General features: G+C 40.9%; 1 protein-coding gene across 1 annotated transcript in view; it reads left to right on the plus strand.

Annotated features, from left to right (window-relative positions):
• The window catches only part of AGMAT (agmatinase), a 394,532-nt gene that overhangs the window by 262,594 nt on the left and 115,970 nt on the right, over window positions 1-15,968 (plus strand). Inside the window, exon 5 of the mRNA XM_044061769.1 lies at window positions 9,266-9,445. Within this exon, the coding sequence (XP_043917704.1) occupies window positions 9,266-9,445 (180 nt within the window). The remainder of the gene's footprint in view (window positions 1-9,265; window positions 9,446-15,968) is intronic.

Genomic DNA, 15,968 nt, shown 5'->3' on the forward strand with positions numbered 1-15,968 from the left:
TACACCCTCCATGATATGAGGTAAAACCTAATAGTGCCGGGTGCTCTCAGGAGCCTTGAACCAGGTTTCAGTTACAGCACAGACATCGATGTTCTCCATACTGAGAAGGGCCTCTTTTGAGATTTAGACTTCTGGCATTGAGCAGCATTACCCTCAGTTTCTTCCCATTTTTGTTTTCTAGGGTGATAGGTTTAGAATTTGAGCCTTGCCTAAAAGGCACTATGGGGTGGCAAGAGCCTTAGCCAATATCCGAATCCCAGGGCTGACAGGTGCAAGCCGCCCCTTGCAAAGCAGCGTGGCTTGTCAAGCATGTCATCCCAGGCAGACAGACACTGGATCCCCTTTGAATGACACCAGACATTAAGCCAATTGTTAAAGCTGATCATCTTGTCTCTATATTGTGGCATCATTCTTGGTGAAGGAAGGATACTGCTCAGGGTTAGGGTCATACCTGCCTGGGCTACATAATCAGAGAGCTCCTCTATGTCTCTTTTCATGTAGTCCAGGGAGGTCAGGTCGCTCACACCAGCATGGACAATGACTGTGTCATATTTGTACTTGCCGTGGAGTGACCCGAGGTGCTTGTGTTATGTGGCGGATTCTAGCCCGATAGGGAGCTCACTGTGACCCCCACGTTGTGCAGCCTGGTGAGTGGGACGCCAGTGTGTCTGACTATGGAGTCACCTATGGCAAGTATGTTTGGTGTTGTATTTGGCCTTAAGGGCTGTGACTGCTTTGCACACTGCTTTTGTGGTTTATGTGTTGCTTGTGGGGTGTCTTGAGGTAGCAGTTGTTTGGGTGTCTGCTTTGGAGGCCTCTGCTGTTTAGGTAAATTTTACTCAGAGCCGTATGTCTTTGTGTGTTTATGTGTTTGATTCAGTGGAGTGGTAGCATTATGTGAGGCTGGTTTTGTGGTGTGTGTAGTTGCCTTCTCCTCCTGTCTGGTCTTGCCAGTCCTGAGTTGAGAGAGCTCAGCCTCCAGTTTGGCTAAATAGCTGCATCTCTCGCAAGTATTTGTGTTATGTGGGAGGAGGAGAGGGTTGTCTGTGTACATGAGGCAGTTATAACATTGCCTCAAGATTCCCAGATTCACCAGCTGGACCGAGAGGAGATTGACAACTGACCTTTGGACATGCTAGAATAATATTGGGAAATCCTTAATTGAAAACAAGGGCCAGTGGGGAGTGAGGGTGTAGTGCTTTTAATTTTAGTGCTGACTTATATAATTGCTTTAGTGAGCAAGTGCCAGGTAACTTGAGTGCAATGTGTTACAAGTAACTAAATGCAAAACGACAAACAGTAACTTTCTTTCAAGTGAAACAAGGAAATAAGTACAGTAAGCAATGCAGATATCACTAGTGATCCACAGAAGTAGGTGGAATTAGCTTCCAGGGAAATAACAAGCAAACAAACAACAAGCATATAAACAAAGTTAGATTCAGCAGGCCTGGATCTAGTCTATGCTAGAGCAAACAAGGTGAACCAATTTCAGTAAGATACAGTTCAAATATTCAGGCACTATAAACCTTTAACCAGAAATTCCCAGCTCAGAAGGGCAGAGTCCAGCCTCTTCTCCCACAAGAGTGCAGACCACGTTTATAGTGCCACCATGTTTACTAACATTCACACATTTCATTTCTCCAAACTTGAGTGACCTATCATAAAATTGCCAAATTTGCCAACAAGAACTCACCATTGCATTGCAATCAAGTAACTCAACTGGTTTGAACTTCCCATCATCCTTGGACTCGGTCATCTGAAATAAGCCAATAACATTCTTCACAATCCAGAAATTTGCCCCCCCACCCCCACCCCTTTTCTGTTTTGGTACTCTTCTCATCACACACTCAGATCTTCAGACAATCACCTCACCTCAGTTACTTCAGTTAATAACCCTTGTCTTGATGTGCTGTACTCCTCTGCTGTATCCAAGATTTAGAACTCCCCTCCTTTACCACATCATGAAACTGGTGAAACCCCTCAATTTAAAACTCATCTTAAAACCTGCTTTGCAAATAAGCGGTTTTGCCACTGTCACTCACCTCCAGGTTAGACTATCTACAGACCTCCATCCAGCCTCCACTGTCCTCATCAACGTTCTTCTTAAAAACCTCCCTGCTGTAGCTCCTGCTAATCAGTATGTCTTTATCATGTACTCTAAAAACCTCTGTTACAAAACATCCTATGTTCATGTCTATTATCACCTTCCTAAAAATTACTACTTTTGACACTGATCATTTTGTGAAGTTTTTCTCACCAGGCCTATGCTGAAAAGGGAGTTTTATCCCACATGAATTGTCCCAGTCACCAGATGCAAATTATGTATGTATGTGTGTGTGTATATATATATATATATATATATATATATATATATATGTATGTATGTATGTGTGTGTGTGTGTGTGTACATATATATGGGTCTGCTACTTCACATCACCTAAAACTCATTTGACTGACTTTCATTTCACCAAGACCAAATCACCTAATTTTCAAAATACTGAAAACTCATTTGACTGAATCACATTTCACTAAATTGTAATCCATAGACATGATGTGGGTTTCCATTCACCTGTGACTTGTTTGTGATGAAAAGAATTTCTGTAACTTCCAGTGCTGACCGTCAAAGTACCGATAGTCATGTAGAAAGTAGTATTTTTAAATGTGGGTATGTCACTTTGCATTTTTATGGGAACTATCTAAAGTAATATGGTGGATGTTTTATGTGTTCACAGCAGTAGTGGCAGTGTGTGGAGTACTGTACGGCAACTAAAAGGTATATGCCCTTTTCCCCACTGTAGTGCGATTGCGGAGTTAGTATATATATATATATATATATATACTATTTGGGGGTGGGAGGCACAGCCCCCACACTGGGGGGTGTAGCCTCCCACTTAGTTAGGTTTTATATTGTCCGGTTTCTGTTAAGAGGGTAAGTAGTTTTTAAGTTCTGGAAAGAGGTAGTTATTAGTGTTGTGAGTATGTTTGTTAATGGTTTAACGTTTAGTCTTTTGAAGTTTAGCATTGTAAGCTTTTGGTGAAATGAGATTCAGTCAAATGAGTTTTCAGTATTTTGACAAATTAGGTGATTTGGTCTAAGTGAAATGAAAGTCAGTCAAATGGGTTTTAGGTGATGTGAAGTAGACCCATATATGTGTGTGTGTGTATATATATATATATATATATATATATATATATATATATATATGTGTGTGTGTGTGTATATACACACACACACTCGTATACATATACAAATGCATACAGATACACCGTGACTTCGAGTATACTGCTTCCCTAACTTCATTTTCCTTATTGCACTTTGTACTTCTAAGGAGGGTTCTTCTTCCTCCTTCATTGCAGGCAATGCATGGGGCAGTACAACTTCTGTGGGGTTTTCTTCATACTGTATCATCTTGAAGTCATCCATCCATCTGCCTTTAATGTTCTGTGAACTGGTGAGTAGATTGTTGATGGCATCTATTATGAATGACATCTGATGACTTTCTTCTGTATCTTTCTGTCATTGCCATGCAACCGGGTAGAGCTTCTTTTTCCAATCTGCTGAGTCACTTTCCACGAGCCAGCAGAGTTTCTGTCACCTTATTCTTTGCCATTGTGACTGTTCCTTTTTTCTTTTTGCTAGCCAACCAGTATTCCTTCTTAACCTGGTCTGTCCTTTCTAGCTCCCACTTCTTCCTGCACTCTTTATTTTAATAGCTTCCTGGCCTTCTACAGTCTACAAACAGCATATATCTTATAGGTTCATAGGTAGGTACTAGGCTATCGGCCCAAGGGCCTACGTAAGCCTAGCCAACAAGGTTCCCTGGCTTATGACACCCAAGAAAGTTATTTTCTTGTGCCACTGTCGAGCAGAGAGACAGAAGTGATCCCCGGGGTGTATTTCCTATTTCCCATCCACTCATCAAGATTTTTCTTGAAGAGTGCTAATGAAGAACTTTGCTTGACATAGATTGGTAGCCTGTTCCAGAGTATGGGAAGTCTCTGGGACAGGAAACTATCCCGCCAGCATGTCCTGTTTATTGTGGTGACAATGTTTAGGTCCCTAGAGCATGTAGCTCGGAGGGATTGGGATTTCTTTAGGTGTAGCATGTCCAACAGCTCTGGGTTTGACATAGCTTTATATGTTAGGCAGAGATCACCTCGGAGTAGGCGATATGCTATGGAGTAAAGCTGGAGTTTTTTGAGGCGGTCAGTGTAGAGCATTTGTTTGAGACCAGTAATCCTCTTTGTGAGGTACTTCTGCGGCCTTTCCAGCTGCTGCAGATGTCTTGTGAGGTACATTCCAAAAGGGGCATTGTACTCTATAATGGGTCTAATGAGTGTCGAGTAGAGGAGAACAATGACCTCTTTTTTCCTGGATGAGAACCCTTTTATGATGAGGTGTGCCACATAGAAGGACTTTCTGACTACTGTGGCGATGTGACTATCAAAGGAGAGACTACTGTCCACCTGGGTCCCAAGGTCTCTTATCACACATTCGGTGTTAAGTAGATTGCTGCCTATGTGGTAGTTCATGGGTACAGAGTTTTTACCAAAGGGGATGACACTGCACTTTTTGGCATTGAGCTTGAGGCCATGGCTTTGACACCAGTCATCTGTCTCAGTGAGGCCCTTCTGTAGGATGTCTACATCATTTGAGGACTTGACTATGGCTCCTAGTTTGCAGTCGTCTGCGAACTTCGTTAGCCAGGGGCCTTCTGTGTTAGCCTGTACTTCAGAGAAGTAGATACTAAACAGGAGAGGTCCCAGTACTGAACCCTGTGGTACTCCACTTGTCACTGCTTTGAGGTCAGATTTGGAGTCTGCAACTTTTACAGTGTGGGTTCTGTCAGTGAGCCAGTTGGCAACCCATCTTGTGACATAGGGATTTATACCTAGTTTAGTGAGTTTAGCTATAATTCCAAAATGGGGGATGGTGTTGAAAGCCTTGGCGAGGTCAAAATAGGCTGTGTGAACCACCTTACCCTCATCTACGGCTTTGGTGACTGCCTCAAAGAAGTCAATCAGGTTCAGCAGGCATGATCTGCCTTTCACAAACCCGAACTGGGTGGGATCAAGAGTTTGGAAGTTACCAATGTCTTTCTTTATGAGTTCCATGATGATACGTCCCATGGCCTTGCAGACCAGGCTAATAGGTCGATAGTTCCTGACATCAGTGGTGGCTCCCCCCTTTGTGGAGTGGGGTAACTATTGCTGTGCGCAACTCAGTGGGCACAAAACCTGATGCGAGGCTATTATTGAACATAGTGCTTAAGTGGGGAGCCAGTTCATTCTGAATTTCATGTAAAACACAGCCTGGGATGTTGTCCGGTCCCATGGATGCTGTGTTTTTAGCTTTAGAGAGTGCAGCTTTTACCTGCGTAGTTGTGATTACAGGGACTCTGCATTCTTCCTTTATAGATATGGGCCCTTTAGGGGGTAAGGCGGTAAAGTTAGCACCGAACCTCTCTGCCAGGATGTTGGCAATATCAGTTTGTTCTGTAATTTTCGTGCCTTTGTGCTGTAACTCAGAGCAGATCTGGGTGTTGCCGTCGAAATTCTTGCTGTAGCTATAGAATGCTTTGTGGTTGTCCTTAAAATTAGTGGTGATTTGGTTTTCGTAGCTAGCTTTGGAGGATCTTATAAGGGATCTCAGCTTCTTACTGAGGCTGACCAGGGAGCTCCTAAACTCATGGGATTTTACTCTCTTTTGCAACAGTTTCTTCCTTCTGTTGTACAGTTTGTTTATGGCAGGGGACCACCAGATTGGCTTCCTTTTTTTTGGAGGATAGTGTCTTGGTTCTGTTTGGGATAGCATGATCCATGCACTCATGTAAGTGATTATAGAGTGCATTTGTGTAGGATTCAGCAGTTGTAACTGTATTGTCCATCTGCATGGGTGTCATGAAGTTCACTTCTGTCTTAAGAAGCATGAAGTTGGCTTTGAAGAAATTTTTTACCATGGTTTCCTTAATGGGGAGTGGGGGCGGGATGTGGATATCAAGGGTGATTAGCTTATGGTTAGATCGGACCAACGAGGAGTTGACTTCAGGTGTGGAACACCGGTCACTCATGTTGGTAATGACTAGGTCTAGGATATTGTTGCCCCTGGTGGTGGGGGTGTGGATAAGTTGATCCAGGGCATTAGAGTTTATGAATTCCAGAAAGCGTTGAGCTAAGGAGTTGGTACACGAGTAGTTTTTCCCAGTTAATGGTGGGGTAGTTTAAGTCGCCCATTATTAGGGTGTTTGGTTGAACCCTAATATTTTCCAGTACATCAAGAAAAGAGGAGTGGGAATCCTGGGGCATGGTGGGGGATCTGTAGCAAGCTACAATTTGGATTGCAGTTTTGCCCAGAGTTAGTTACACTTGGATAACCTCGGATGCATTATGCTGAGCAACTAGCCTGGAGGTGTGGATATCCATAATGAATATGGACACACCTCCGTCTTTGGTGTTTCGGTCCAGGTTACATGGCCGAAAAGTGTGATATGAGTTATAGCCTTGAACAAGGTCTCAGTCACTGCACAGATATCGATGTTCTCCATTTTAAGGAGTGCCTTGAGTGAGTGCATTTTGAGATTTAGACTTCTAGCATTGAGTAGCATTACCCTCAGTTTTTGCTTGCCTGTTCCTGTTGCGGTGGTGAATTTGTTATTTGAACCTTGCCTAAAAAAGGCACTGTAGGGGAAGCAAGAGCCTTAGCCAGTATCCGGAATCCCAGGGGCGACAGGTGCAGGCCATCTGTGGCAAAGCATCGTGGTCTGTTGACCATGTCATCCCAAGCAGACAAATACTGGATCCCCTTAGAATGACACCAGAAGCTTAGCCAATTGTTGAAGTCAATCATTTTGTCCTTGTACTGCGGTATCATTCGGGGCAATGGCAGAATGCTACTCAGGTCTAGTGTCATACCTGCCTGGGCTGCAAGATCGGAGAGCTCTTCCATGTCTCTTTTCATGTAGTCCAGGGAGGTACATCTCAGGTCATTCACACCAACATGGACAATGACAAAGTCATATTTGTACTTGTGGAGTGACCTGAGTGCTTGGGTTATGTGGCAGATCCTTGCACTTGACAGGCATCTGACAGTAACCTTCTCCTTGTTTAGCCTGGTCAGTGGGACATCAGTGTGCCTGAGTCACCGCTTTAGTTCCATACCTGGTCCAACTGCGTATCTGTTCTATCATCTTCCATTCTTTTTTTTTGTTCCACTTATTTCCTCTTCTTCCTGAGATGCTAAAGCCCTTTGTACTTCCTTGAACTCCTGTGCTTTTGCTGAAGTCAGCCTCCAGGTCTTCAGCCTAGCCTCTGACTATTGTTTGCAGCTTGTTAATCACTTAAAAATTTCAAAAATAACCTAGTTTTTTTATATTGTGGTATTTGGGTATGCAGAGAGGTATCAGGATTGGAAATAGCTGTTGTCATGAACTACTGTTTGTCCCAAGAACCTGTGAATACTTACAGATATTATGGGCATTTGAGGAAATGGCATTTTAAACTGTTCTGAGTTCTTCCTTGGAGTATTATTTCAACATAAGTCATTAGTGAAGGACCCTGTCCCTCAAGGAATTTGAATTTCATAACCGAGATTATAATTTTATAACAATTAGAACTGCAAAAGCTTGTGAAATAATAAGATTATTCCCTTAATTCTTCTTCAGGTATGTGATACTTCTGTTCAGTATTTCAGTTACTGTATTAACCTGAGGAAAAGTATTTCAGTTTATGTTCCCCTTTGTTTTGTTTCTTTTTTCCCCCTTAACACAGTGTATACTTCAGAGCCATTCCAATGTTTATCTCTTAAATTATCTATAGTTTATAAATTTAACACAATGATTCCCTGTCTTTATTGTATCCTGCCAAGTAAAATCAGTCCATGTGTTTGAGCATTAACGGACAATTTTGATGTTAGTTGTAAAGAATTGAAGTGTTTTGTAAAGATTCAAAACTGCTTTTGCGAAATGTAAAATGGGATGCAAGATTTCCAAACAAAGTCTCACTAATTGGATTAAAAGGCATTATTTATATCAGAAATGTGAAAAAAAACTGTAAAGGCTCAGTCTGTGGTGGCTGTGAGGTACAGTGTCTCTGCATTTCATCATCTCTCTGTTTTACTGAAAATTATTAGCTTAGCATGCTTATTAGAGGAAGAATGTCTTGTAGAGACGGCAGTGCTGCCGATACGTGATCCTAACATTAGGGATTTATCTTGTCTTGTAGCTTGTTGACTTTCTTCTTCAACTCACTGCTCTGTCCGTTTGTATGGATCTGCTGCTACAAGTATGTTAAAACAAAATGGAAAAGCTTTGTGGAGTTTCTCACTATGATGGAATGTCAGGCTGGTCTCCTGCAGTAGATGGATAGGGTTTCCATCTCTGTTGCCTGTATGGAAACTTCATGAAGTGGTGATTTGAGTGTAACCTTTTAAGACCTGTTTTATATCCTTTAATATGAAGATGATGTCTTCTTTGGTAGCTGGGAAAATAGTATAGACTTGGGGAAGAATGCTAGGTGACCTGATGTTTTATAAACAAGTGTGAGCAGAACAATAATGGTGATGAGGAAGGGTTATGTGAAAGGAGTACTGGGAAATCTGATGCTGCAGTCAAACTGCAATGAGAATAGTCTCTTTGTGTGAATTAGGCATGAGAGATAAGAGGCGTACAATGATGCAGTGTTACAGTGAGTATTTTGTATAACTTTTGTATATTATAACCAGAAATCCCAGAAGCAGTGTACCCACTTTAATTTCATCTGTGTCTGGAATGTTCAGTGTACCATAGATCAACCTTTATGTATAGAGATATAAATGCTGTAAATCATACTTAGGCAAACCTTTTGTGAGGGAGCACATCCTGAAAATAAAAGCTGAGAAACCAAACCATTCACTGAAAATATAATGCCTTACAAACAATTTCATAATCATAAATGAATGAAAATTATGAAAGGACTTTTTTTTTTTCTTTTTTCTTCAGGTTCACTAAAAAACTATTATTTTTTTCACCAAGATAGCTAGGGGGTGGGGAATATATATATATATATATATATATATATATATATATATATATATATATATATATATATATATATATATATATATAAAGGAAGTTATCTGGGACTGGTAATTTTTTCAGTAGTATTTACTTCTTTGCTGAACTCTGATCCATGGAACTTCTTATATTCTAAAAAAGAACCCCCAAATTAAATGCCACGAGTAAGTGTATAGAGTGTGAAATCTGAAGTTAATTATTACTTTGTCCGATAGGGTTTTCGTGTGGTTCCTGCAGAAGATTGTTGGTTTAAGTCACTAGCTCCACTGATGTCAGATGTCAGAAAGCAGATGGGTGATGGTCCTGTTTACATCAGTTTTGATATTGACGGCCTAGATCCTGCATTTGCACCTGGCACAGGAACACCTGAGATTGCAGGCCTTACCACAAGCCAGGTGAGTTATAAATCTGTTAACATTTTATAATAATAATATGTGTTTGTGAACATGGTCTCATATTTTTATCTAACACCCCAGCTGGAAGTTGTCAAAACACAGAAAATGAAATTAACTTAAATGTAACTCTCTAACAGAGAAAAAATGAATTATCACTGTACTTTCCTTGTAATTTAGGTTCTGATGAGGAAACATTTTTTAAAAACACTTCTATTCTCTATCCAGACATATCTATAAACCTTTCCCATAAAAATCAGGAAAACCGCCAACTTATTAAAGTAGTTTCTCAAGAACGTTTTTATCAAATTTTTTTCAAGTCAAAGTTAAAGAAATCATTTTATTGTATGGTTCTGTGTACAAGGTACAAGGTTGAGAATATGTACAGTTTTGTTTTGGTTCTGTTGCTAAAATGGTTTAAGTTGTTATTGTTTTAAATGTGGGAGTTAAATGTGTTTGAGTCCTTATTTACAGCCCAATAGCTGTTTTTATGTTATTGAGGTCAAGCAACTACAGAAGAGGAATAAACTGGAAGTGTGTCAGTATGGTTTGTGATGTAAAATGCTTACAACTAGGATTGTGTCGGTGTAGTTTGTTTTCATTTATATAAATGTATGATTGCTTATGTCATAAGTGATGGTTTAATAAAAATGTTTCTTGTTTATAAAAAGGGGCAGGAATTGAATAATTTATGTAATGTTGCTTAAGTTATATGATATATAGCAATATATGTGAAATATAATGTTTGTTAATGTTAATTTAATGCAATTTTATTACTTTTATTTAAATGTAAATTTGCCTGTGTCACAAGTGATGATTCAGTAAAGGTGTTTAAAAAAATAAATGAGGATAGGAAATACAGGGGGGGGGGGGGTTACCCTCCTCGAAACATTGTGTGTTTGCAATTGGTTGTACCTTCTCTGGGAGTAGTTTCATTAAGTTTAGTTCATTGAGTTTGAAACAGTAGATGGAACATCGGTGAGTTGGGGGATCCTAAAATTCCCATTATTATTGCTATCATTGCAGATTTCCTCTACAACTGCAGCATTTGTTAGAACAGATCATTTCTGAGGAAATATTGTAGTCCTGCAGAGTATGAACTGTCATTATGTAGTCTGTCATATGTCAAAAGATGTTTACCCAAAAATGTAGAATATTAGAGATGAATAAGTGAAACTAAAATACTAAATAATAAAGACACTTGGTCAGTTACAAACTTACTGCTCTGTAAACACAGCAGTAACAATAGAAGATGAAACACAACTTTTTAACCTTTGTACATAGGGTTGTCTTCAGTGTACTAATCTGCTTAAGCAATAATGCATGGTGTGGGTTATGGTGGAGTTTACTCCCAACTTTCCCAGTTTGATGCTAAGGGCAAAGCCAAAAGGGTCAAATGAGCTGACCAGAAGGGAATAAATCCCATCATGAGTCAGACCCCTATGATGTGGATTACTGTAATTAATGGCTACCACATCGTACAAGAGACCACTGAGCTACGGACCCAGCAACACTGCGTCCTGACAAGACAAGAGAGAAGAAAAATGTGGAGGAGAAAGCAACTTTCCTGCAGTCTCTGCTTTGATCTGGGACTACTCTGCACTTCTGGAAGGATTCGTGTATGAGATGCTTGCTTCAAACTACCTGGAGTGCCTGATAAACTTACTCTCTCTGAGGGGAAGAGCAAGTGTTTTCAAACCAAATAATGGTTTGAAAGGGTCAGATTCAACATGAATCTGCACTGATTGACTTTCTGTCAGTTCCATAGGTTCATCCAGGATTTTAAATTTCAACCGCTGTGCAGTTCAATTCTCTTTCAGCATGAACGGCAGGCAGCACATCACTGTACATTCTAACAAGAGAAAAGGAGACAAAAGCAACTTTTCTCCAAGCCAGTTTCCCATCTTGGATTACGTGACACTTCTGTGAAGATTCTTGTTTGAGTTGCTTGTTTGGACATGCCTACAGTGTCTATTAACGTGGTCTTTGTGAGAGAAATAAAAGTCTTTTTTCATTCTGCATAACAGCTAGAAAGAAGCATACTCCAACTGAATCTATGCTGATTTTAGCTGGCTCCTGTTTTATCAGGTGTCCCCTGGACTTTAAATGTGAACTATTGCACAGCTTTGTGCTTTTTTTCCCCAATCTCTGTACAGTGCAACACTCTGCAGGACAGTTTAAGAAATAGTCAGCAAAGACTGTGTTTCGCTGTACAGAGACTATTCCATTTTCAACATGCTTAGCTATAAGTTATCTGTACCTTAGCAGGAAAATCCCTGTCTCCTCTCTTGACTTTCACAGCTGCCACTATAAACTCACTACACAGTGCATCAAGGCCAGATGAGACATGCAGAGTGAAGTTACTAAAATGCTGTTGTTTCTGCTCTCTTCTGTTCATATCCAGGCTACCTACAGCATTAATAAGAAGTGACTTGAGTGGAGAAATAGCCCATCAGACTAATGAATTCACTGACCACATCCAGCTGATTAGGTCCATTATTTATTTATTTTACATTTGTTGACCGGGAAAGTCCGACTGGGTATATGCCCATTTTCAGCGGAGGCCCAGGGGAGAAAAGCTCCATATATTCAGACATATGAGATTTACACAATATAAGAGTACAATCTAACATATCAGATGAAAAAAGAAACAATATAATTATAGTAAAGACACAGTTCAACAGGAGAAATGACCTATATGTCCGAGTATAATATCACAAGGAAGGCTCCATATATTCAGACAAGCAAAATTTCACATAATATGAGTGTATAATCTAGCATTTCAGAGGGGAAAAAAACACAGTGTATTTATAGCAAAGACACAGTCTGACAGGTAATGACATATGTCAGAGGATAATAACAATAAAAGGTGCAAGACATTTACCTAGTAGTATTAATTTCTCACATAGAGAAAAGAGTAAACATCGTACTGCAATCATCTGCTAGTAAAAGGATATGAAATACTGATAACCTGTTGACAGCTAATAGTAGAGCTGGCAGCTAATTAGTGGTACAGGAGTTAGTTGGGGTATGGACAAGGACATAGCCAGTGAGATTTTAGGTGTGCTGTAAGAGCATTTTTGAAGAGACTGCTGGAAGGGAGGGTAGTTATGGCATTGGGAAGTGAGTTCCAAATTTTGGATATGGAGTAGGAGAATAGCGCTTCCCCTGCAGAGTAGTTGGGTTTGGTGACGGAGTAGATTTTTGTTGCAGGAGCGAAGGGATCTGGAGGATTGGTAGGGTTGGAGAAGTGTATGAAGTGAGGGAATTTTAAGAGGGTGGTTTACAAGTTTATGAGCAAAGGTAAGTTGGTTAGGTGTAGGAGTTGAGGGAGCTCAAGCCAGTCTAGGTTTCTAAGGGAGACACAGTGGTGACTGCGGTGGGAGTCCCCTGATGCAAATTTTGCAATTTTATTATAGCAGGCTTGGAGTTTCTTTAGGTCTGATTGTCGAAGATTTGTGAGTATGGGTGATGCATAGAGTAGGGTTGAGATTAGTTGGGAAGTTGCAGTAGAGATTCTGGCTGGTTTGGTTAGGTATTGTTGGTTTCTATACAAGGCACCCAGTTTTTTGTGGACTTTTTTATTGTGAGTGATATGTGAGTGTCAAATTTGAGTTTATCAATCTGTACACTGAGTAGCTTAGTGTGGGCTGTTGGTGAGATGGAAGTGTTGTCTTTGGCAAGTATGTTGAAATGGGGGATGTTCGGGGTAGATTTTGAGGGTTGAAAGACGAGGAGTTTGGTCTTATTTGGGTTGAGGAGGAGTTGAGCATTTAATAGCCAACATTCAACAGAAGAGAAAGATGCTTGAGTGATCTGTTGTAGTTCTGTTAGAGTTGGAGCTGAGCAGATGAGAGTGGAGTCATCTGCATACTGTATGAGGGAGACAGGTTTGGTGGCGGTGTGCAGGTCATTGGTAAAAATGGAGAAAAGCAAGGGGTCAAGGATGGAGCCTTGGGGAACCCCGAGAGTAACAGGGAGGCGAGAGGGTAGATCGTTGTGCCAGACAACTGACTGCTGGTGGCCGTGCAGATAGCTGTGGAACCAATTGATGGCAGGTATGGAAAAGGAGGGATTGGAGAGTGCAAAGAGTAGAAGATCATGTGATAAATATCAAAAGCCTTTGATAGGTCAAGAAATAAAGCAGAGGAGAAAAGGCCATTATTTATATGTTGGAGAATGGTGTTAGTGAAGGAGAGCAGAGCAGTTGTGGTGCTATGGTTGTGTTCTGAAACCATGATAGGTGTAGGAGGGGAGATTATTGTCTACGAGGTAATTGGAGATCTGTGAGTTGATACATTTTTCAAGTATATTGGAGAGAGGTGAGAGGATGGCAGTGGGGCGGTGGCTGGAGATGTCTGTTGAGGGGCCATCTTTGTGTAGGGGTATGATGTGGGATATTTTCCATAAGGTTGGCACATAGGACTCAGATATGGAACAATTGATTAATATAGGGATGGGATAAGCTAAAAAACATCAGCTGCTATTTTTAGGTATTCTGTGGGCAGGTTGTCAGCTGCTAGTCTTGTGGGTTTAAGTTTTGTCAGTAGTTCTTTTATGTTGGAGGTGGGTACTGTGGAAAGGAAAAAGGGAGGGAGGGGTGGAGTTGGTTTGGGTGTGGCGGGTGTTGATGTAGGGAAGTGTTTTTTTAGGTAGGGATAGAACGGTCTCTGTAAAATGTTTGTTGAAAGAGTCAGCTATGCTACAGGTGGAGAGAGGGGTGGTTGGTGGGGGGGTGTTTACCTTCCCTGGGCAGAGGATAGAGTTAATTGTGGACCAGAATTGCTTTGGATTGTTTTGGGAGGAGTTTAGGGATGTCTGATAGAAAAGGGCTTTGTCTGCTTTTACTTGCTTTTTGATTTTGTTACGTAGCTCAAGGAATAGTTGCCTATCTGAGGGGTTTTTGGTTGTGTGCCATTGTTCCCATATTTTATCCCGGGATTTCATAAGGTCTTTGGTGTTTTTTGTAGCCAGGGGGATTTTTTAGTTCGGGTTTTGGTGCATCTTTGGGGGGCATGGGAGTTAAGGATGTCAAGGAAAGTGCTGTTAAAGTAGTGGACTGCTTCATCTAGGTTGAGGTATTTTAGGGGTGACCAGTTTATTTTTTGTAGGGAGGTGGTGAAGGAGCTGGAGTTGAATTTAGCTTTGTAGCAAATGTGTCAGTGGACAGTGGGTTTGCTGCTATTTATGTGGTGTTTTAGTAGGAAGGTTCGGGAGTGGTCACTTAGGGAGTCAGGTAAGGAGCCTGCCAGGTAGAAGTGAGGATCTTTGCTGACTAGGGCCCAGTCAAGAATGGTGTGATTATTGGGGTTTTTATTTATCCTAGTTGGGGATTGTATAAGCTGTGAGAAGCCATGGAGATCTAGTGGAGTGCTGGGGGTTTACTATTGCAGTATAGCCAGTTGATGTTAAAGTCACCGAGTATGATGGTTTCTTGGGGTAGGGAGAGATTGGCCCAGTTTAATAGGTTTTCAAGGGAGGGGGGTATATTTTGGCCTGGAGGGAAGCAGCAGCCTATTAAGTTGATTACTTTCTTAGGATTTAATTTTAGGGTAGCATAGATGATTTCTTCCTTGTCAAGCTGGGGAGCTGATTGGGTGAGAATTTGGATATTGAGGTGATGCTTATACATCAGTGCCACTCCTCTTCCTTTTCTGGATATTCTGTCCTTGCGGAGGATGTTATATCCAGGTGGGAGTAAGCCAAGATTCGGTTAGAATAATGATGTCAGGGGAATACAGGTGTATGTATGCCTGGAGGTCTTAGATTTTGTTATATATGCTTCTGATGTTAAGAGACATAATGAGGAGGTCTGTTGGCTTTTTATTAAGTGTGATTTGGGTGATAGGGGAGCTATTTGGAGGGTGTTTTGTGGAGAGGGAGAAATTGGGGTCAGGGTTAGGGTGCACGTCTCCACTGAGAGTAAGTTTAGAGAAAATGCAGAGGATATGTTTTATATATGCAGTGAAATGCTTGTGGTATTTTAAGAATAATTTGCATTCAGATGAGGTGCGGGCTTGGTAATTAGGTAGGTGTCGTGGAAGGAGGCATTTTAAGGTTGGAATAGTGAAATTGTGTGGTGGGAATTTGAGAGGGGTAGTTGACAGAGTGCAATGGAAGTGGTTGGGAGAATTGACTGAAATGTCTTCCTAAGATGTAATAAATGCTAGAATAGTGCAGCAAAGGATTATAATTGTAGTAGTCAGTGACATGACTATTTTTGAGCCTTTGTCCCCCATTATTTTAGTCTTTCTCCAGATTTATTGCACTAAAAGGTTGAGAGGTATGAATCAGTGCACTTTGTTAATCATTTAGTTGATACTTGTAATGTGGAGCTTTTTTCCCCAGGCCTCCGCTGAAAATGAACTACATGTCCAGTCGGACCTTCATGGTAAACAAATGTCAAATAAATAAATAAAATATTTTTCTCTCAAACCCCCCCCCAGCCATAACTATTTTCTTTTCTTGTCTTGCACCACCCCCACTTGCCAAAGACTGTATTTCAGGTATTACACTTTACCTTAAT

Source organism: Protopterus annectens, chromosome 2.part0 (assembly GCF_019279795.1).
Source record: "Protopterus annectens isolate FY-2018-M chromosome 2.part0, PAN1.0, whole genome shotgun sequence".
Taxonomy (NCBI): Eukaryota; Metazoa; Chordata; order Ceratodontiformes; family Protopteridae; genus Protopterus; species Protopterus annectens.